General features: G+C 42.0%; 1 protein-coding gene across 6 annotated transcripts in view; it reads right to left on the bottom strand.

The window, feature by feature from the left end:
- Positions 1-16,179: 16,179 nt before the first annotated feature.
- The window catches only part of LOC147493763 (Galactose oxidase/kelch repeat superfamily protein), a 33,025-nt gene continuing 25,401 nt past the window's right edge, over positions 16,180-23,803 (bottom strand). For all 6 annotated transcript variants that reach the window (XM_086565133.1, XM_086565134.1, XM_086565135.1 and 3 more), the window contains 4 exons: positions 22,870-23,022; positions 21,146-21,232; positions 16,767-16,835; positions 16,180-16,660 (listed from right to left, as the gene is read on the bottom strand). In XM_086565133.1, coding sequence (XP_086421259.1) covers positions 16,553-16,660; positions 16,767-16,835; positions 21,146-21,232; positions 22,870-23,022 — 417 coding nt within the window. In that variant the 3' untranslated portion in view covers positions 16,180-16,552. The remainder of the gene's footprint in view (positions 16,661-16,766; positions 16,836-21,145; positions 21,233-22,869; positions 23,023-23,803) is intronic.

Raw genomic sequence — 23,803 nt, 5'->3', positions numbered from 1 at the left:
CTATAGTGAAGCTCCCTTTGGACTTGATCATGTTTAGCTTGCAAAGTGGTGAAGTGGGAGCGCAGTTCCAAGAACTTCACTTTCCAAGAGGCAGCATCAGCAACTCCTTTTTGGGCTTTATCTAGAGAGTTATGGAGGTTGGATATCGTATCTCTCATATTCTTGAAACCAGCATCATATTTCTTCTCTTTCGCCAAAATTTGGTCAACCTGGATCTGCAGCCCCTCAACTCTTTTCTCAGCAGCCTCTTTCACCCAGATCAACTCACCAGTAGCTGTATCGGCTGAGGCCGCAAAGATGGGTTCTTTCATGGCCAAAAAGTTATTCACTAACTGGAAAAGAATATAGAATGTGTAAGTAACACAATGAGAGAAACAGAACATTAAACAGAAAAGCAAGTCTTACCTTGGCAAGATGAACAGCAAATTTATGGAAAGACACAGATCCAGACTACTAGCCATATTGGCTTCAGCCTTATCAATAGGAAGTCGCGCAGTTTCCAGAACACCAAATGTGATATCAACATCATTAACAGAGTGTTTGTTAGTAACAGGAAGTTCATCAATTCGGCCCCAATGCCTCATTTCCACGATCATCTCCCTCTCAGGGGAATTTGAAGATTGTGGCAAAAAGGGAATGTCGTCACTCAACCCCCCCCCCCCCCTCCTATCGCCAAATCGATGAGGGGGGAGAGCAATTGTTACAACAGTTGTCTCAGCAACGCCCTTCCCCTTTCGGTTATCGGGGAGGGAAGGATCAATAGTCAAAGGTACATAGTCACCACCCTATTCAGAACATATAGGAGGATCTTAAACTGGTAGGGGTACAGCTACTTTCTCAAAAGACTTACCATAGGGGGATACTCACAGGAACCTTGAAAAGTGTTTCTTCATTTATAGTCAGAGGGCAAATTTTCATTTTCTTACCAGATGGGGCAACATCAGAAGCAGGATCAGCTCTCTTCAGTCTTGAACGATTGGACGCACATACTTCTCTCTTAAAATTGCTAGCCGCCAGAAGCTCATGAGGCAGTTCAGGGCCCCTCCCGCCAATGATCACACAATCATCACTGACAGCTGGCTCCTTAACTGAGCCCGATGTCGCAACATCGCTGGAGGTTGCCACATAACTCTTCTCTTTGCGGTTTCCTCTTCTTCTAGTACTCAGAGAGGATTCATCCTGAACTGGAGGAGGAAAAAGTCCAACATCCTGATCCATAGGAGGAGGAAGTACTGTGCACCCAGAATTCACAGTGTTTATCCCAAAAGGGGAAAAGTTGGGGGCAAGTTCCAACAGTTCTTCAGCAGACATGTTGAAATATTCAAAAAGACGGGTGGGGTCAGGAACTATTACCCAAGGCATCCTTTGTTCCTTGGGGATCTTCTTGATGAAGTCCACCGTAGCAGGATCAATTGCAGTTAATTGATTCCAGGGGGAAGAGTCACCTAGGGAATAATAGCAAAGAAACTCAGTCAAAAGACTCTTATAATGATTGCAAAATTCGTGAGAAAATAGACTTACTGGTTAGAGCATGAGTGTGCATGTTTTCTGAGAACAGGAATTCTCACTAGCTCACCATTAGCATCAGAAGGACGAACGCCCCACGCATCACCCAACACACGAAGGTGATGATCAGCCCAACCCTCGTCACTCTGCTTCCCCTCAAAAAAGACAATCGAAGAGTTCTTGTCTCTGGTCATGAGGTAATAGTAAAATTGGTCCCTAATGCGGCGGACCTCATAGAAATATTCAAACACCCAACAATTCATAACGAATCCACGTTTCTTGGCCAGTATGGTAGAGTACATGACAGTTCTGTATAACAGGGGTGCTGCTTGGCCAAGAGCAAGATTGAAGTGAACCAGACATTCTCTTAATAGTGGGTGGAGGGGAAGGGTGAGTCCGGCCCTAAATTGACTGATTGTGATGAGCGCTACTTCCTTGTAGGCCAACTCATCAGACAATCTCCCCCACTCCAGGCCAATATCATCAGGGATGTGGAATTTCTCTCGGATCAGTTCTAGGGAGGAAAGATCTCCGACGTTTATAAGTGACTATAGTGGCCATTATGGGACACGGGGTTTGGACAAGGACAAAGGAGGAAGGCAGTGAAACAAGATAGGCCGAAAAGTACTGAATCATATCCGCGAAACCCTAAAGAGGGGACGTGGCACAAGAAATAGTCATGTGATGAAGGGGAGGGGGACGGATTGGATAGGTGTGACTGAGTCAGCGGGACAAAAGAGTGGAGTAGCTAAATATGTTACAATAGGGAGCAAAGAGTGGAGCCGTGGAACCCTACGAGTCAGACGTGGTCGTGGTACGACCAAGGGGAGAACCGTCTGATGGAGAGACAGATGGACGGTGCATAGAGAGAAGGGGAGGGTATATAAAGAAAATAGGAGGAGAGAAAAAGGGGGGAGGCCGCATTAGAGGAGGGAGAGAAAAAGAAGCGAGAGAAAAAAAAAAAAAGAGAGTAAGAGTTTTTAGGTTAATACATTTGGCGCCGTCTGTGGGAAACCGAAAACAAAATAAGAATGGCACCTAAAAAACGTGTAGGCAGACCGAAGAAGGTGGCAGTGCAGGAACCGACACAAGAGGCGATGATTGATGAAGAAGGAGGCATGAGAGAGGAACCGGAAATAGAAGAGACGTGGCTTATAAGAGAAGAGATAGGGAGGTTGAGAGAGGAGAATGAAGGGTTGAGGAGAGAGAGAATGAGAAGAGGAAGGCGTAGATGGAGAGTCAAGAGATGGATCTGAAAAGGAAGACGATGAGCCAAACCTCGTTGAAAACCCAATGACCGGCTTAACAATTGAGCAGGTGCAAGAGATGATAGACAAGGATAGGGAAGCGAACCAGCAGAAGGCTAAGAGTCAGGGAGGAGCAGCTAGTCAGGTGGTGGTGGGGCTAAACCGCAATCCGTTAGCAGATTTCATTTGGACATCGGAGTTCCCAAAGCGTTTTAATCAGCCTAGGTTTGAGAGGTACGACGGTAAAAGGGACCCAGCAGATCACATCCATCATTTTAGATAGCAGATGCCCTTGTGGCAAGAATCAAGATATGATGGGCTGAGATGCATGATGTTCCCGGCCAGTTTAAAAGGAGGGGCATCGGACTGGTATTATCGGTTGCTAGCATGGAGCATAAAGAATTTCCAAGAGTTGGAACAAGCATTTGTAGATCATTTCATACACCAGAAGAAGCGAGCAATGGACATCGCTGCTTTATTCAACGTGAGACAGAGGTCAACGGAATCAGTGAGGGAATATTTGTGTCGGTTCAAAGCTGAGACATTGAAGGTTGAGAATCTGGATAAGAGAACCGCGGTGATTGTATTTGAACGAGGGTTGCGGCCAGGAACGGGAGTGCATCAGTCAGTAGTGAAGAACGAGATTGCAACCTTGCATGAGTTGTATCTGCGGGTAGAGAAGTACATCAGGTATGAGGACACTTTACAAAAGGAGTCTAGGAGATCAGGGAAAGTTGTTCTTTCATTAGAGAAAAACAGGGAGCACCGAAAGGAAGGGACGTCTGAAAAGGGAGGTGGGGGGTACCGCGGATACGCTCCGAGGGTGGAAAGAGTCCGAGAAATGGCTCGAAGGGATAACAGAGAAAGGAAGTCGTACTGGGAGATAGAGGTGACACCACTGAATAGACCCTTGAGAGAATAATTGCCGTTGATTAAGAACTTGAAGGGATATGAAGGTCTGCGGACCACGCCAATAGAGTTACTGGATAAACCCTTATGCGCATACCACCAGATGAGAAACCATGAGACGGATGACTGTTATGCGCTGAAGTGGATGGTCCAGAGGTTGGTGGAAAAGGGCAAGATGAGAGAGTTTGTGAGGGATGCACAGAATGAGGAACGTAGGCCGCGACAGGATCAGATATTGGGAACAATTCACGTGATTTTCAGTGGGGAGGTGCTAAGTCATAATGCTCACAGAGAACGGGTAAGGAGGACCGCGAGTATTCAGCAGATCCACGAGGGGATTGATAGACCGAGACAAAGGATAGAGTCAGCAGAGGACCGAGACAGGATCATCTTCAGCAAGGCGGATTTGCGGGCAGTAGATTCGCCCCATGAGGATGCATTGGTCATCACGGTGGCGATGGGCAATTACTTGGTGAAGAGAGTGTTGATCGATTGTGGCAACGCGGTGGACTTGTTATTCAAAGGAGCGTTGGAAGAAATGAGAATGGATCCTAAGCAGTTGAGGCCTCCGCGGACTAATTTATACGGATTCAATGGAAGCATGACAGAACCTATAGGAGAACTCTTGTTACCAGTGACTACTGGTCCGGTGACGGTATTTGCGAGGTTCATGGTGGTGGACGCTGCATCACAATACAACGCGATATTAGGGAAGCGATGGATCCATGAGATGGAGGTCGTCCCCTTGCAGCAAGTCAAAGAAACACAGGTGATTAAATTTCTGTGGGAGAACATCATATGCCGGTTTGGGTTACCGAACACCATCATTGCAGACAATGGGACGCAGTTCACGGGAGCTAAGGTGACGGCGTTTCTACAAGCATACAGGGTAAAACAAGGATTCTCTGCTCCTTACAACCCCGAGGGCAACGACCTGGCGGAGTCGTCTAACAAAACCATACTGAACAATTTGAAAAGGAAGTTAGAAGATAAGAAGGGTGCGTGGGCTGATGAATTGAACCATGTGCTCTGGGCTTACCAGACCACACCACGGACAAGCACCAAGGAGACTCCCTTCGCCTTAGCTTATGGCGTCGAGGCCGTGATTCCTACGGAAATGGTGGCGGCCACTATGCGGACCAAGGCTGTGGAAGGGGGGTCGAATTGGCGAATATTGGCAGGAGACTTGAATATGGCAGAGGAGAAAAGAGACTCAGCTCGCATTCGATTGGAGGAGTATCACCGAAAGCTGCAAAGGCAATACAACAAAAGGGTTCGACCACGGCGTTTTGAGATTGGGGAGTTGGTGCTACATCGGATAACTCCGAGTACCAAGGAAGAGAAGGATGGGAAGTTAGGGCCTAACTGGGAGGGGTCGTATACCGTGGTGGAAGTGGGAGGTTCTGGTACATACAGGTTGCAGACCATGAAGGGTAAACTGATAGACAAGCCTTGGAACGTAAGAATGTTGAAGAAATTTTACCATTAAATATAATGGGGTACTGTGCAATGAAAGGAAGTCCAGAACAGAGGACTAGAGCTGTATGTACATGCATAAAACCACAACACTTTTGTGAATGAAAAGACATTTCTTATATGTAGTGTTTAAAGAAGAATATAAAATGTGAATCTGAGATGCGAGAGATACATGGGGCAAGGAGAGTGGCCCCAACAGGCTTGAGGGCCTGATCGAGCCCGCAGAGTGGGATGAGCCCTCTGCAGATAAGAGATACAACAGAAAGGTCGGGAGGGACTCCAGAATCTGTTCGAGACCAAGGAGTGGGAGGGGGCCCTCCATGGCTCCGAGATGCGAGAGATACATGGGGCAAAAAGAGTGACCCAACAGGCTTGAGTGCCTGACCGAGCCCACGGAGTGGGATGAGCCCTCCGCGGAACACATGGGGCAAAGAGAGTGTCCCCAACAGCAGAGTGGGATGAGCCCTCCGAGATGCTAGAGATACATGGGGCAAAGAGAGTGACCCAACAGGCTTGAGTGCCTGACCGAGCCCGGGAGTGGGATGATCCCTCCGCGGAACACATGGGGCAAAGAGAATTTCCCCAGCAACAGAGTAGGATGAGCCCTCCGAGATGCGAGAGATACATGGGGCAAGGATAGTGACCCAACAGGCTTGAGTGCCTGACCGAGGCCGCGGAGTGGGATGAGCCACCCGCGGAACACATGGGGCAAAGAGGGTGTCCCCAATAGTGGAGTGGGATGAGCCCTCCGAGATGCGAGAGATACATGGGGCAAGGAGAGCGACCCAACAAGCTTGAGTGCCTGACCGAGCCCACGGAGTGGGATGAGCCCTCCGCGGAACACATGGGGCAAAGAGAGTGTCCCCAATGGCGGAGTGAGATGAGCCCTCCAAGATGCGAGAGATACCTGGGGCAAGGAGAGTGACCCAACAGGCTTAAGTGCATGACCGAGCCCGCGGAGTGGGATGAGCCCTTCGTGGAACACCTGGGGCAAAGAGAGTGTCCCCAACAGCTAGGGGTGTGCATAAAACCGATGTACCCGACTAAACCGACCGACCCGACCCAACCCGAACTATACGGGTCGGTTATCCATTTAAGACGGTTCGGATCGGTTTGTTAAATAGCAAAATCGACAGGGTCGGTTCGGTGCTCGGTTTGGATTTGGTATAACCGAAAATAACCGACCCGATCCGCAATATCTTAATACACTAGATTAGTAGAAAATTAAAAATATATCGTACCAAATTACCAATTAGTAAAAACTAAAAAGTAAAAACCCATTAACTAGGGCTGAGCCGCTACATCCCCCACCAATCTAGGCCGCCACCATTCCTCCACCACTCTTCCATCAGTCAGCATCATCATTAACAAAGGTAATAACTACTTATTTGGTTTCTTTCTTTCTTTCTTTTTTTTTTGTTTTTTGTTTCTGTGCTTCTCTCAAAAACAGTAGAGCCAAAACCAATCTAATTAATGAATTAACAACATTACAACAACATCTAAATGAACTTGAATAAGTTGGATTATTTTTGTTTGTTATGAAATGCAGTTGTGCTTAGAGCTTGATAGTGTGGATAGGCAAATAGATGTGGATCATGTGGATAGCTTTTGTTTTGATAGCTGTGGCTTGTGTGGATAGTTTTGGCCTTTGTGGATGATATTGGTTTTTGGTTATATAGTAAGTTATTTTTTGTTTAATAATGTTTACAGTGAAGCTGATTGGAATGGAGCATTTGATTTTTTGTTGAATTTGGATTTTTTTATCTAACTGCATTGACAAAACAAGTCTGTACATTTTCTACTAAACTAAGTTTAATTAATTACAGTCTTAATACGGAGTTGTGCAGTTGTCTCATATATTGTTTTGTGCGTGGTTTATGAATCAGTTGATCTTACATAACACATATGTACAAAATGAAATTAAGTTCTACTTCGGAGTTTTTTTTTGAAGGGGTTCAAAAAGATTACAATGGAGCTTAATCGAATTGTAATTTGACATCATGGAAATCTGGATGTGTACGAGGGATGGGCTTGTAGTGTTGCCTCTAGTGAGAAAGTTAACCTTGAAAATTCTAAGAACATCCCTGCAACTCTGCAAGGACTCTTGATTGTCAGGCTTGTTTTGAAGTTCTATTTAAACTTCTTCAGTATTATGGTGTTCATGTGTTGGTATACTATCTGTTTTGCTCTCAATCTATGGCTTGTTTACTATATATATTTCTGTCGTTAGAATCCTCTTAGGCTCTTACCATATTATCATGTGTTGTGTCCGTTATTATTGGAAAATAATGTTGTCTTTGTGAAATGGTTAATATTTGAGACCCGTGATGCTTATATCTATACGGGAATTTGGGACATGCCATCTCACGATGCTTTTTTTTCTTCAACGCTTTGAATCTTTTGATGCAAAGCATTCACATAAGAAATAGTTGGTTTAATGGCATTAGCCATAACACCGCAAATTTGCAGCTCCTATAGTCCTCCTATCCACGACCGGATACTACTCAATCGAGTTCGGGTTTTGCATGTCCCGATGTCAAGAGAGTAAGAGGGTACACCTATATGATTCTCTTCTATCGACTTGAAGTTGTATATCCGCTTCCTTGTAGAGACTAACTTCCTCAATCCTCATGCAAGGTCGTATCCTTTTTTCTTTGTAGTAATAGTGTATTTAGATATGGAGCTCTCAAGTGTCAAACGATACTTCATGTTGAAGTTGTCGTCAAAGAAAGGTTGGAAAGCTCTTGAAAAAGTGACCTTGTAAATAATCACAACTACTAGGATGACTCAATCCTTCTTTGGTTCTTCCTTATCACCCCCAACTATCTTAGTCTCCAAATCAACAACTGAAAGTCTGAAACAGACCCCAAATATTCACTACTTAAAGGCACACCACCCCCGCCTTAGACGCCCCTTGGCAAAATCGACCTCCTAATAGTACCCACATTGCCTTGTTTCATCCCCATCTTCACCAAATTCTCAGTATGCTTACCACCTTGTCGTCTCTCCACAACAGACCCATCCACATTGTCTTGTTCCATCTCCATCCTCTCCAAATTTTCCTTTGCTTAAAGACATACCATCTCGTGATTCTCGCCTAAGAGGCGCCCACCTTGCCGAACTCCAATTCACTACAATAGGGGTTTGAGTATTTAAAGGCGTTGAAAGTATACACACGCCTTGTTTCTTCTCTTGATTCCACTTGAAGAATGGCAACGATGAAGTGACTTCACCAATTCTAATCAAATCCCCATCTCTAAGACTCATCCACTTTTTCGGATGAATCAAACAATGATTCAAGAGTGTGCCATTTGTGGAGCACAAATCACAAATAACCCATTTCTGAGACTTATCATCAAACTCAATTAATAAATGTTTTTCAGATGCTCCTTCCTCCTTGATTTTCAAACTGTTTTTCCATACTCTACCAATTCGAATCCTCTTGGAAGAAAAGCTGGGGTCACGTAATAAGGTTGCTCCTTTTCTTGGACCTTTTAAGTTTTACCACCTCCAATTTCAAGACTAGAGGTTATAAGAATTTGGGATCGGGTTGGTTATAATCGGGTAAACAGACCAACAGTCGGTTTTGGTCGGGCATCGGTTAGAGCAGAATCTAGTCGGGTTGGTTGTGGGTCGGTTAAGTCTATAAGGTTGGGTCGGTTCGGGTACAATATTGCATAAACCGACAGGGTCGGTTCGGTGGTTGGTTTTAGCCCAAAACCGACCCGAACCGACCCGTGCACACCCCTACCAACAGCGGAAGGGGATGAGCCCTCCGAGATGCTAGATATACAGGGGGCAAAGAAAGGGGTCCCCATAATTCGTCAAGGTCGCAGAGGGGGAAGAACCCTCCACGAACCAAAGATGCAAAGGCATAGCAAAATATGCGAACTTGGCAAATCCAGGTCGCAAGTTAGTGACAAATATTCGATACACAAAGAAAACTAGGGCATTCCCTAGGTTGATGAATCAGCCATGTCTTCAGCAACAGTAACTTCAGCAGCGGCAGCAGGGGACTCCGGTATAGTTGTGGCAGGAAGGGGGTCCTCGCTCATCCCTAAGTTCTCGGGTATGCCAAAAGGATCCGCAGCTACCGCAGGATCACCGGCGACTTCAGTAGGGTCAGTCATCTTAGATCGGCAGGTCTCTCTAGAAGAAGGCGGCCTTCCTGGGTGAGTCGAGCAAGTTCCTCCTAGACTTTCCGGGCTACCCTCCTATCCGCCTAAGTCTTGAAACGGTCCTGGAGAGCCATCATGTCAGACTGGTGTTGTTCCATCATTTTGGCGATGTCATCCTTGTGGGCGTGACTGAGTGCATCCACGGTTTTTTCATGCTGTTGGGTGAGGGCGTCTAGATTTAGCCAGTGATGGTGGAGAAGGTCCTCTCTTTGACAGCGCAAGCGATCGTTGACGGAGTCCATGTATAGTTGATGAGATGATTCCGCGGCTTTAAGTTCGTCCTGAGCCTGGGCTTTGGCCAAATTGGCAGCTACCAGATCTGTCTGAAGTCCGGAACAGGCCGCCCGCAAACCAATGGGACCGTTGAGTTCCTATTCCAGGGCGGTCACCTTGTTCTTGGCGCGGAGAAGGCCGCGGATCATGAAGGAGATATCCAGGCTCACCTTATTCAGAAAGGTAGAGTAAAAAAAAAAAAGGAGAGGAAGTTATACCCTTTCCCAGTTTGTGTATAGCGAGGTGCGGTATTGGTCAAAGGTACCCCCGTCAGCATAAGCAATATCCTTAGGCAGGTGAGCGTTATAGAACAAGGAGGAGGCCACAGCAGCATTATCTAAAGCGGAGTCCGCTGTATTTACTCTCCAGTTGCGCACATTAAAAACGGGACAGAAGTCCTCGACAGGCGCAAGAGTGGATGCCGGGCCAGGAGTCTGAGCGGGTTCTTTGCCAATCCGGAGATCGCAGGGAGAGGAGATAGCGGGGTGAGACGGCGCAGAAGCTGGCGCTTGGTTTTCAGGCAAGGAATCCTGATGAATTGCAAAGACAGGCCCCTCAGATGTGGAGGTCCGTGGCCTCTTGGCTGGCGGTTGATCAACCGGTGCACGCATGGTGGTGGGTGGTACTTCCATCACATCATCGTCGGAATCGCTATCGAATAACTTCTGCTTGCGAACGTCCATGTCTTCTGGAGGAGATGGGAGTGAAGTGAATTGATCGTCCTAGTGGGAAATAGAGCGGTATGATGGGACATCGTCGGGAATGGAGGAAGTGCTGAGGTCTTGAGGGACTTGAGAGGCAGAAGAGTGTGAGGAAGTTCACAGAGAGGGGCGGTGAGACTTATGGGGGCGAGACCTTTTCTTTAAAGGAGGAGAAGCACGGGGATTTCGCTCTTTGGGAGGGGGGGGGACGAAAAAAGGGACCTGTTAATCCACGGAAGGTGTTGAGAATGGGAATGGGTACTAAGGGAGTGGCGGTGGTAGGATAAATACCTAACAAGTCAGCTTGGGCAGAACCAAGTTCGCGAAGCTTGGTAAAAATGGTACAGGAGATGTTGTCGTAAATCCGGGATTTGGAATCCGGCCGCCAACCTGCAAATAAGAACAGTTGTGAGTTAATAGGTTAAGTGGAAAACATTTCAAATTGCAGGAAAAGAACGATAATACTCACCGCGAAGTCGGAAGGCAAGATGATTAAGAGTCAGGGTGGAGGGAATATCCGCGGACAAGAAGTTTCCTGAGACATAAAGAGGATAGTGGTGCCAGACTTTATCTGAAGTGATAAGACGAAGAAGGAAAGATTGTTTCTTAGGACGAACACAAAAGGGTTGATATCCAATGCATACGTCCTTGGTGCTGGTTTTGAGGTAGTAGTGAGAGTAGATGTCGCAGCTGGTGATCTTAGGTTCTTGGGTCCTATTGTAGGAATTCGCGGCATACATGATCTGCCAAAAATTACCGATGCCTTGGCAAGGGGGAATGTTAAAGTGGTTGCAAACTTCGACGTCCAGGAGGGAAAGGGGAAGCCGTAGACCAGCAACTATCTGGCCTACCGTGATGACAAGAGAGCCCGAACGGCGGGGAACCAAATGGGGGTAGTGAGTGATGGAGGACACATGTTCCAATTGAACATCGGATGGAACACCGTACGCAGCTCTAAGGGCATCTAAATTAGGTCTACGAGATCTAGGGGGGCAGCGGCAAAGTAGTGAGGCGGCCGGAAGTGGAGGGTGTCGCAGTGGAAGCAGGGGGCGGAGGAGAGGATGCCCCTACTGAACAGGAAGATGACGAGTTGCCGGATTCACGGTCGGACATCGTAGGGGAGAGGAACAGATTCCAGAAGTCGGAGTATTTCAAAACAAGGAAAGAAAAGAGAAAGGAAAAAGACAGTTCAACTAAAGAGAAGAGTGCCAAAAAAAACGTACCAGTTGAGGGGAAGAGAGAGCTGATGAGGCCTTGAAAGATAGCCAGAGTGGAAGAAGAATACCGGAGAGATCACCACAAGTTGGCACGGGAGCACCAGCGAAGGAGTGAAGGGAAAGAAAAATGGAGAACTGGAGCAAAGTGAGAGGGGAATAAGATGCGAGAGAGAAGAAAGTGAGGGAAGATGAATAAGGAGTGTCGTTTAAATAGTAAAGGGGCAAAAAGGTAATTTCAGGGCGGCGAGAAAATCAAAGCGTCAGCTGGAACTCCAGCCGAAAGACGACACGTGTAAGCACAGGAAACAAGGGGCCACCAGAAAAATCGCGCGTGATGAGTGCCTGTCACGGCTCGCGGTTCCCAAGGGGAATAGGTATTAGCTGGAGAGAAGATAAGGAGGGGGAAGTTCTTGACCTCGGGTCAATCATATGACCGCGAAGTCGAGAAGGGGCATTTGTAGTGGCCATTATGGGATAGGCGTGACTGAGTCAGCGGGACAAAAGAGTGGAGTAGCTTAATATGTTACAATAGGGAGCAGAGAAGTAGAGTCGCGAACCCTACGAGTCAGACATGGCCGTGGTACGGCCAAAGGGAGAACCGTCTGATGGAGAGACAGATGAATGGTGCATAGAGAGAGGGGGAGGGGTATATAAAGAAAAGAGGAGGAGAGAAAAAGGGGGGAGGCCGCATTAGAGGAGGGAGAGAAAAAGAAGTAAGAGAAAAGGAAAAAAAAAAGTAAGAGTTTTTAGGTTAATACAGTGACTAATTAGGATTCATGATCAGAAAAGAGAGAAAGTTTCAAGTTTTGGTTAAACCCTAAACGGGAGATCAAAGGGTTCAGTACACAGTGAAAAGGTAGCGGAAGAGATATTGAGGGTTCTCACACCAGATCCTTTATATACAGATAAGATGGACGGTTACGATCAAGCATTGCACCTTTTCGGGATGGAACTGCCATCATTACCTTTTTTGGGAAACGGTGTGTCTGTTCGAGCCGTCTTTTCAGAGCCTCAATTAGTTGAGTACATAAGCAGTTCCAACAACTGTTTAGCAAAAAGATTCTCGTGCCAAAAGCAGTGTCGCTTCAAGCGCCCACGTGCTAGATGGCACAAGAGGGGGCATCTGTAAGGGGGATTTCCCGTCATTGGATAGATGACACATGTATGGGAAATAACCCAGGACTATAGATGTCTAGAATGAGACGAGGACCATCAGATCAATTCTGCGAATAAGTGATCTTGTGTTTAGCACGGGTGTTTAGTAGGCATGTGTCAGGCACATGACTGACCGCCTCTAAGTATAACAGTTCTACAAGTCGTTAGGAACTGATATAGACAGTTCCTGAACATAAGGAAACTGAAGAGGGTGATCTTTGATGATAAAGAAGGAATCGTGGTGGCACATCTTTAAGAGTTACCTTTTAGATATAATCTTCCCATGTACGATGGGACATTATGATCAACAAGGAAACCTACCTCTAATAAAATATGGTCTAGATTCAGACTTCCATAAGGAGAGGATTCCTAATAGGAAGGTAAAGTCCAAAGATGGAAGGGAACTCACAAGCGGTGAGGACATCCCTAACCCTAGGACTCTCAAAGCTCTTCCTATATAGACTATAGGGATTCGCTCTTAGGAACTACACAAAATAGGATTTGATTCTCCTAAATAAACAAGGAGATACGTAGGCAGCCGCCAAGTGGTTCAACCCTGAACTCTATATCATCCCATCCCTTCTCTTTCAAGAACAGGGCTCCTGAATCACAAGGCACAGAGGAGGATCAGGGGATACTCAGAAAATCCCCTACAAGCCATATGTGTGCTAACCCCGGTGTAGTCTTGACATAGAATGGGTTCCCTAAACTACATGGCGGACAAGGAGCCATGTAGAGGAATAGGGTTCGCCAGATGAAAGAGAAGACGAATCGCTAGAATAGGAGGAAAGGTCTGCATTATTAAAAAGGGATGGAGGACATTGTAGAAGGGGATCGGGAGCAAGAGAAAAGCTTAGGGTTCTCAGAGCGAAAGAGAACCATGAGATCCAGCATAGGAGAGAGAGTTACCGGACACACCAACCGGTCATGACCTTGATCTATAAAAACTCATATCTATTCCGTGTGATCCAAGAATAAAACTAGTCGACATCTGTGAGATCACTATTCATATTTTTGGGCCATACAGTAAATTAAACGAAAAGTTAGAAAAGATAAATGGAACAAACAATGTGCAGCTCTTTTCAAGGTTAGTTTGCACTTCCAGATTTTTTCAAAAACAAGTGGAACGGAGAATGCATAACTCCCATAGTAGATCTAAGTAACAGAGGAATGTGTTTGTTCATGTTACTAACTTAGAGAATTGAAATTCAAACACTAATACAAGTATGCAACAACATATACCTCTAGTTCTTGAACAATAATGCCTCTTGTATGCGTGGTTGTTTGTACATGGAATGCTTTTGTTTCTCAAAGTTACTTGGAAACCCATTATCGTTCATGAACTAGATAATGCCTCTTAAAACGCATTCTAGTTCATGGACAGTCACGCGTACAAGAGGCAGTATCGTTCTTGATATCAGGTTTGGATTTTCAAGTAGTCGTTGCGAGTCCATGAATGAACCAGCAAGTCCAGTTCTTCATCTTCAAGAAATCTTTTAGGGTTAACTAGTATTACCCCCACCCCCACCCCTTCCCGCCCTGCCAAATACACATAAAAAAACACACGGTCAACCCAATTTGTGTGCATATTGGGAGGGGAGGGGGGAGACCCTAATTTCCCATCTAGGGGTGGGAGGGTGGTAATAGTTAACCCAATTTTTTATTTTTCATCTACAACATTGACTTGACCTTAATCTGCCTAAACAAAATTTCTATCTCCTTACATATTTGTTTAAAACACTAAGACCCCATTTAAAATAACACTAAAATTTGGTGCTTGCCATAATTTGATACGGTAGAAGAACGGAGAAGATAAATAGTACAGAATCTTTTGCATTCTTTTGATTTGATTTTCTTTTAGTTTGAAGTGCTGTAGTGCAAGCCCCCTTATTGCATTTGGTGACGTGGACCAATCAGGTCCTGGTGTCTTGTGGACAGGAAAATGATGTATCAAGTAATTGGGCCTAACACCCAATTTTTGAGAAAATGAAATCTAGAGGACACACTTTTTGGTGAGTAACTCACAAGGACAAATTTTAGAAATTAGTAACTCACGAACCCACGATTTCAAATTTTGTAACCCTCAAGGACAAAATAAGTTGGCCCGACCATTTTACTCTTTTTTAAATGCCAGTTATACCCTTTCGTGAAAATAACCCTCAAAGACAAATGCCCCAGATTTCAAATAAATATTTTCCAATTTTACTTTTTCTGTCATTTTACTATGAACAATGAGTGTTCATACCTTCTACTGGTGTATGAACAATGATTGTTCATATCCAAATAGGTGAATGTACCTTATACAATATATTGATGTATGAACATTGAATGTTCGTACCCAATCAATGTTCATACCCAAAGACTATGAACATTGAATGTTCATACCCAAAGGACCAAGGACTATGAATCATAGTACAAAATATCAGGATATGGGTATTTATCGATATTCAATTTCTGGATATGTATCGTGGATATATCCCTTTAAAGATATTTGACATTGTTTCACATGCAAATATCATAGATATATCCAAAATATCGACAAATATCGTAGATATTATGGATATTTCTTGATATATCATGATACATTATTTATATTTATTTGAAATATAATGATAAATATTAAATAAAATTGTTATATATACAAAATATCACCAAATATTCTCAAAATATCTCCAAATATCACAAATATCATCAAAATATCACTAATATTTGCAGTCGTATATATCTTTGAACATATCGTGATATTTATATATCTTTCTCTGAAATCTGGATAGATATCTCCAAATATCACGATATATCGGAATATTTTGTACAATGCTATGAATATCGAATGTTTATACCCAAAAGATTATAAACATTGAATGTTCATACTCAATCAATGTTCATACCCAAGGACTATGAATATTGAATGTTCACTATGAACATTGAATGTTCATAGCTAAAAGATTATGAACATTGAATGTTAATACCCAATCAATATTTATACCCAAGGACTGTGAACATTGAATGTTCACTATGAACATTGAATGTTCATACCCAATCAATATTCATACCCAAGGACTGTGAACATCGAATGTTCATACCCAATCAATGTTTATACCCAAAGACTATGAACATTCAATGTTCATACTAAATGCACCGTCGTTTCGTATCTGGGCTCGACCGGGCCATTAATTATTTGGCGCCAGGAATATACTTGACATTTTATCTACCCGATCTGTTTTTTATTTCGCGTCAGGAGTATACTTGACATTTCATCTATCCGATCCATTTTTTATTTCGCGTCAAGGGTATACTTGAACTTCCATCTATCCAGTCCTTGAGAGTTACAAAAATAAAAAAGTGTCCTGAGAGTTACTTTTTCGGCATTTTTGTCATTGGGTCACTCCCTGATGATGTATATCCCCCCCGCCCCCCAGCTTTTGACAGAAAAGAATGACACAACCGTATTAGAGGTTGCATACTTGCATGAATCTGAACCTCTCCTTGTTCCAGGAAATCATACGAGAAAGTCACGGGTACAAACTATGGGTTATACAGACTATTTTTGCTGTCATAAGAATTTTCAAGTAACAATATTACAACTTTTAAGCAGACAGCTCCAAAGTAAATAAATACTCTACATGCAACATCAATGGAACCAAGCAAAACAAGTGCAATATCTATGACTTAATAATATTATGGCGCATTCTACTACGTACCTTAATAATATTATAGCACAAGTGCCGACAGTTGTAACTCATCAAATCTGATTTGGATTGCCTATGCATGTTGACATTGTGTCCTCTCATACATATGAACATGGATAATTGTAGGCAAGTGGCACTACAATAGCTCACAAAATCTTCAGTTCATTCTCATCTCTAAACAACATAATCTTTCTACTGAGGCTACCTTTGTGTGGCATGTGACTTGTTTTTCTTGCTCCCTCTCTTTTTTGAACTAATCTCCACCCCTTGTTGCTCTTCAGCCTTCTGCTCTGCCTCTAGCATGGCCAACTGAAATTCACATGAAAAAAATACTTACTCAATAAGCCCATATAAGCTGAAGTACGACAATTTTATAGATGGGGACTTGAATGCGCTTAAAAGACTGAAGTATCACCTCATCAATGACAGGTTTGAGCTCTTTGTATCGAGATTCAGCAAGATCAAAGCCATCTCTTCGGAGCTCCTACATACCAAAGATATACAAGTTAACTAGATCAGCGAAGAAGAAATTGACGAAGCATTAACAAATGGACTCAAGTATCACCACTATTATCCCAAACAATAAAGAATACTTGAGTAATTGAGTTCATAGAAATAACATGCAAAACAAGATAGTGATATACTCATTCTACCACGGCATACTTATTCCACCTAGAGGTGCCACTTTTTTCCGAATTCCGATCTGATATTTTTCCGAATTTGGCAATGACATTTGTGTTCCGATATCAGATTAATTTCCGAATTTTTAACATATAGCCGTATATTTTATATAATTACTAAATTAAAACTACACATAGTTTACAAACCAAATAAAAACCCTAAAAAAGTAGAACATTGTCTCTCTCTCACAACTTCAAGAAATCAATATTGTCATTCTATAAAAGTAGAACATTGTCTCTTTCTCCCATCTTCCTATTTACTGTATTAATGCATTAACATGAAGAAAAAACTTGTTGAATGAACGTGTTAAAAAGTCTAAATTGTTTACTGAATTACTACATTTCAAGATGATTGTTAAAATGAATGTATGAACTGGATAAAAAATGGTTATCCTAAAAGAGAATCCGATTATATAATTCCAATTTCCAATTTACTTCCAAATTTTTCCGATTTCGAAATTTCCGAAAATTTTCCAATTTTTTTAATTCGGAAAATAAATTGTCATTCAAAAAATAATTGGATCGGATTTGGAAAGAATATTGTCATCCGAAAAAAAATTGGAAAATTTTCCGAAAGCCCTTTATCCGATCCGATCCGATCCGAAGTCACCGCTAATTCCACCACAGCACGAGAAGCCAACCACCATAATTAAGTTATCATTTTTACTAGCCAAGAGAATGTTAGGCAATAGTATCTGCATCCACAACTGAAATTGGTTGGACCATTGGCAGGACTGGCAAAACTAGTGATATAATCATTCTTCTCTTTTCCCATCAATTAATTTTTCTATCACCACAGGACCCAACTCAGAATCTCCCTTAATCTCTGCCATCATAGTCAAGTCTTTGCCATCATAGTCAACAAAATATATCACATTATCTGTGGTAAACACCCACCCATTTGGACTGACCTTATGCGGGAAAGTATCAGGATTCTTAGGCATACTCTCCTCACCAACAGATTGGGGATATACAGAATAGGGATGTCAACAAACCCGTTCTCGGTTGGTTCATAGTGGTCTAGGAACCAAGAACCACTTACTTTTGTACTTCTAATTCCGGGGTCAGTTTCAAAACTATGAAACCTTAATGGAAATGAACAACAAGTAAATGGGCAAATAGCCCGTGTTCACATTTTAAACACTCGTTAGGATCGGTCAAATTGTGAAAAGAATAAAAGTGAACAAAATTTTGAAGTTGGAAACACATCCCCCATTGACCAAGTTAATAATTTTTTTGATTATAACCTCTCTCTCTCTCCCCCATAAATCGCTAATGATTACTGCTTTCACCAATATTTAGTGCTCTAATTAATTACAGATTCGATGCTTTGAACCGAAATCCACAAGTATCCCACAAACGGCAGCAAAAGATGTGGAGATTTTTTCTAGGTTACCACGATCCCCTACTGACTTGTCTTCACACCATGTTATAGTTCAAAGCGTATCTGCCGAAACCAATATGAGTGTTTGATATTATGGACTGAACCACAAAGTGGCTGCCTATGTATCCTTCTTCAGGAATCAAATCTGTCGTAGTTATTTATGGGGCTGAATAGCATAATGAGTGGGGAAGAAGAGATGACCAAAAGACGACCAACCAGAGAGTGGCCTCCTACGCTCAATTGTTGCCTCCTATATATAATGACTTATGGAAAGCCCTAAAATAACATTTCCTTAGCTACCAAAAAACCGTTTTCGATCTAGGGTTTCCTCTTTCCTTATCAAAAAAGGATCAACATCAAAATAGAAGTTATCACATAGAAGGAGACATACTTAGACCTAGAAGTCTGCTCTAAATGGAACACCTATTTTAAATAGGTACAGGAGTCCTTTTATTACTGAAATACTGATGTACAAGGTCATCATCCAGTTCCCAAACTACTTCAATGAACTGAATAGTCAAACAGAAGAAACTGTCATGAATTGACCAAAACTGACCAAATCAGTTCTAGAGCTATTATCTTACGCTCCATTCCCTTTCTGATAATGATCTTTCGGTGCAATCCGGCTCTGTCACGTATGTGTCTTTAGGACACTGACGGAATATTGCCCCTCCAGTTACTGTCCCCCATCTGTCAATCATAAAGTCTACGTGGTTGGGTGAAACAAATGGTATTTGGGTTAACACTCCTCAAATTGGCCTCCTGCTCTCAATTCCATGAGCCCTCAATCTTTATTACAGGTTCCAAGCGGACTAACATTTTGATCCATCATTGTGCGGGCATACACTTCGAAAAAACCATCTCTAGTTATGGGACATAAATATTCACACTAGTGGATTCTCTTTGTATATTCTGAGTACTATTTTAGGCGTGGACATCATGAGCATGCACCTGTTCTTCGATTTCCGGAAAATAATCGCCCTACGATCAGTCATCAGATCTGTGCATATTGCACTAATATTGACTCTCAGGTGTCTAGCTCTAGCCGTAAGGAGCGGATTGTGTCTTCGGTCGGAATCTTTAATATGAAAACATTCACGACCCATTGATGACTGCAAGTGTGTGCTCGATGAACCGGCTCAACTTGGCTTATTTAAACCACTGGAGCGTAACAACTCAGTTCACACCTACCACCTATATCTCCTTCCTGACAGAAGACAGCTTCATCAGACCTATCTCACCTGTTTCCAGCAGCAAGATTTAAACTGCTTTGACAAAATAATAACTCTTCAAAGACATCTCCTTCACCCCCACCAGTCTCACCCCAATAGGATTTTGAAGTTTTGAACCTCCCTACTCTCCACCTCATCGGTCATCTCCCTGTCTCACCAACCACACCTGATCTCCACCATTCTCCATACCAGTATCCTGTACCCCTTGATCAGGTCTGCCCATTGATACCCTAGACACCAGATGCAGAAAATCTGGATCAATGTCTACGAAGAATTTGGCCTATTGATTTTTCTTACCTGAGAGTCGAGCTGATCGAGATATTTCCTCTTCTCTCAGTAGCACCAATGCAAACAGCCCTACCAGATCTCGGACTATCGGTACCACAGCTTACACACCAGGAATCACCCTTGTTTGTTTGGGTTATTTATTCTTGCTTCCTCGAACATTCCACACACAAAGAATTTCCTAAAGACAAGTAATGCAACCAAAGCTGCTTTTCCATGAAATGAAAGAGACAGATACATGATTGCTGTAGGTCATTACTCTGCAATATAAGTTTAAGACATTTATCTATTTGCAATTTTCATAATCATTAATCCCTATCCTGTTAAATGTCCCCTAGGCGCAGACAAGAACACCGAGTGTTGGAACCGGCTGATAGTCTGGAGGCAAAGCACCCCCACACCTCTTTCACTAAGCAATCATTCCTTGAAAATGAGGTGCACATTGACCAACTAAGCTAGGAGCTGTAGTACTCCCCCATCACTTTTCCTTCAAGGTCGCTATGCAATTATAATGTGCCTTTGTCAATTTTCAACGAATGGTCTCACCTCAAACAATATGCTCATCCTTACTGAGAGGTTTAATGTGAAACCATGTCAACATAAAAATGACACTACAAGGGAAGATCATTTGTAATGAGAGAAACAGGTTGCCAAAGAGACCAAAGAAAAAGATCTACCCCTATTCCTTATAAAATCTTGTTTCACTGTGGGCTCACTGAAACTATTTTACTTGGTACAACAGCAAAACTTGAAGAGCGTGACCATATAAAACACTTGGTACACATGGTTAAGGTCACTACAATCAAGATCCTTTAACCGCCAAATAAGAACCACTGGGGTTTAGGTAGACTTGAATTGAAATTAACAAATAGTAGCAACAAAATCTTATGATAGAACTTAAAGAGTAAATTGTTGAAATAAGTTGGTAGGTGGAGGCCTATGGCTTCCCAAGCTACGCTTTCAAGTTTCCTACTGCACGACGGATGATAGAACTTAAAGAGTAAATTGTTGAAATAAGAACAACTAATAGGGAAAACGATAATACAACCGAAATTAACCAATTTAGAGAAAATCACTGTTGTGACTGTCATCAAGGTTATTACCATCCAATGCGTGCAATAAACCATTTGGAAACTTCACTAGTTACAGTCACACTATTAAAGCTTAAATTTTCAATCTAAGGAGCTCACAGATTTTGATAAAGGAAACAAACCTTTCCAGTGTGCTGAGTGTGTTCATGCGCAGCCATTTGCCAATAGAGATTTGTACGCTTGTAAAAATCCCTCAGAGATTCTCCTGGCTTTAATAAAGAATGTAGAGCAAAGAATGGATCAGTGATGCATAGGACATATTCAAAGACAAGCATCAGATCACAGTATCAAGTTATAAACAGGAAATGAACGAACCTATAAGTCTATAACGAAGCTATGTCTACTCCAAAACTCCTTAATGGAAAAGAGGCTATTAATAGAGATACAGAATCTATTATGGAAAACCATACATGGGAATTTATAGACATTCCACCAGGAAACAAACCCATAAGTTAAAAACGCATATTCAAGCGCATATAGGCAAAAAGAAGACTTGGACTATTTTGACACCTAGAGACCATTACCGAGAATAACACCCATTAGAATTACATCCATTAAATATCAAATGAATGTGAAAACCACCTTTCTAAATGGTGAACTAAATGAAGAAATTCTATACTCAAGGGCCAATAAAAGAAATTGTGGAGACTTTGAGGCTGAATGCACGATAATAAAAATAATAAAACAGGATGACATGGAGAAACGGGCTTTTTGGACCAAATACGGAAATATCCTGCTTTGATGCCATCTTAAGTTCGTAACCCTTGGAGCATCCAACTCAAAACAATTACATTGAGTGGAGCGGCCTCAGGAACATATAAACTATCATTTAAGACTTTAAATGTCCTATGTGGGACTATGCTAAAAAAAAACTCAACACATGCAAAATCAAAAGACCTAACGGTTCCCTAGTGTAAAAAGTAAAATTGTTAATTGTGGATGATCGAAACAGGTCGAAAATATCATGTTGGAGATATTCAACCTAGAAACTAAATACTGCATTCAAGCTTCATACATCTAGGATTGGATTCTATATTGTACTTATTTGTCTAAGAACAATTAGGAACCTAATATCAAGAGCAAGAAAATTGCAAAAATGACTTACAGATTGTCACATACGGAAAGTACTAAAGTCCCTACATTGTTACCAAATAATTGCATAAATCTAATTACCAAAAAAACAATGGATAAATCAAGCACCCAAGAAATTAAAGTACAAAAACAGAAAACAAAAAAAGAAAACAAACAAAAAAGAAGGAAAAGAAAACCAATTTGCTGAATATCATATGAGCTATCAACCATATTAATAACAGAAAATGGATATATACGATCCATCTTAATATACTGAATTGTTCTAAACTTGATGAGTTCTTAAAAATAGTAATAAAAAGTTATTTGGTTATTTTATCAAAGACAATGTGGACAATTTGTTTACATTGACACGGACACATATGTCAGTGTTTGACACAGATACAGTGTGTCTGACATGGCGACCTATACGAACAAGGACACAACTAAATAAAAATAAATAAAAAATCCTATTATTACTTTTTGGTTATACAACTATTTCTTGGGCCCAAGACCTCACAACGCACCTCATTACAGAAAACTATGCAAGTGGGATATCACAAAGTTATGACTACGCTAATAGATTTCTCTATAATCTTGAAGGATTTCCATAGTTTGAAATTGTATGCATAATGTGTCCGTGTGTCCGACACGAGTGTCCTATGGCTATACGTATCCGGTCCACGTTACTTTGGTCTGAAATGACAATTTACTATCACAAATTTGTAATTAACTACAAGCAGTTTCACACATGAATGTATTTCAGTGGAATTGATACCGTTGGAGTCCTCTGAGAATCAGAAAGACCAAGATTTGCTCTGATATGCTCGATCCTCAATCGTTTCTCCTTCCGGCGAAGATTCTTAACTTCTCCCTTAATAACAGAAACAGCATCAGCCGTTTCAACTGATTTTACCGAATCCTCCCTAGCCTTTTCATGTACAACAACAGAACCAATCAAAAAGCAAATAATTAAAATCAAGGTCAACATTTTTAATTTTCTGAATATAATGAAAAATATGATATTACAAAATACACTGACATATATTAATTGCTTTAGTTTCCAAAATATTTTTTTTTTTAAAGCCAATTATTGAAAATAAGATCGAAGATGGACTCAACTTCTCAAACAGAACAATTTTTCATGTCAAATATTAGATGTAGCAGTGCAAAATCTTTAGTGGTTTTCCGCTTGAACTCAACTTCCATTGAGAAGAAAGATATAAAGGATTATCAAGTAAAAACCATATTCTATTTAGAACCCACACCTCAATGAGAAGATCTTAATTTACACTTATCTTTTCATGTGAATAGGGATGTCAATGGACAGGTGCAGTAAGAAACTTCGACTATTAGAGAATCGGCGTATAAAGGATGGATAGATTCAAGACGGGTCAATTAAAGAACCCTACACATGATTATATGTCTGATAAGTCTGATTGCCTTTTATCCTTTTCCTCTGCTTTATGAAAATTGCTAATTCTGCAACTTATGAAACTATAGAACCAATAAAGTTCGTAGTTTACCAAAATTATTATAGGCCATCAGACTTTTCATACTTCATACCACAGGATTTATAGTATTTTTCTTACAAAATGGCCTACAAATATGGCATCTGATTGTATATAAAATGTTAAACTGTTACTACCTACTAAAAATGACACAGGTATTATGAGACAAGTAACGTTTTATGTCCTCTTTTTCTCCTTTGA

This window comes from Coptis chinensis, chromosome 6, assembly GCF_015680905.1.
Source record: "Coptis chinensis isolate HL-2020 chromosome 6, ASM1568090v1, whole genome shotgun sequence".
Classification (NCBI taxonomy): Eukaryota; Viridiplantae; Streptophyta; class Magnoliopsida; order Ranunculales; family Ranunculaceae; genus Coptis; species Coptis chinensis.
This window is presented reverse-complemented; position numbering and strand designations above follow the sequence as displayed.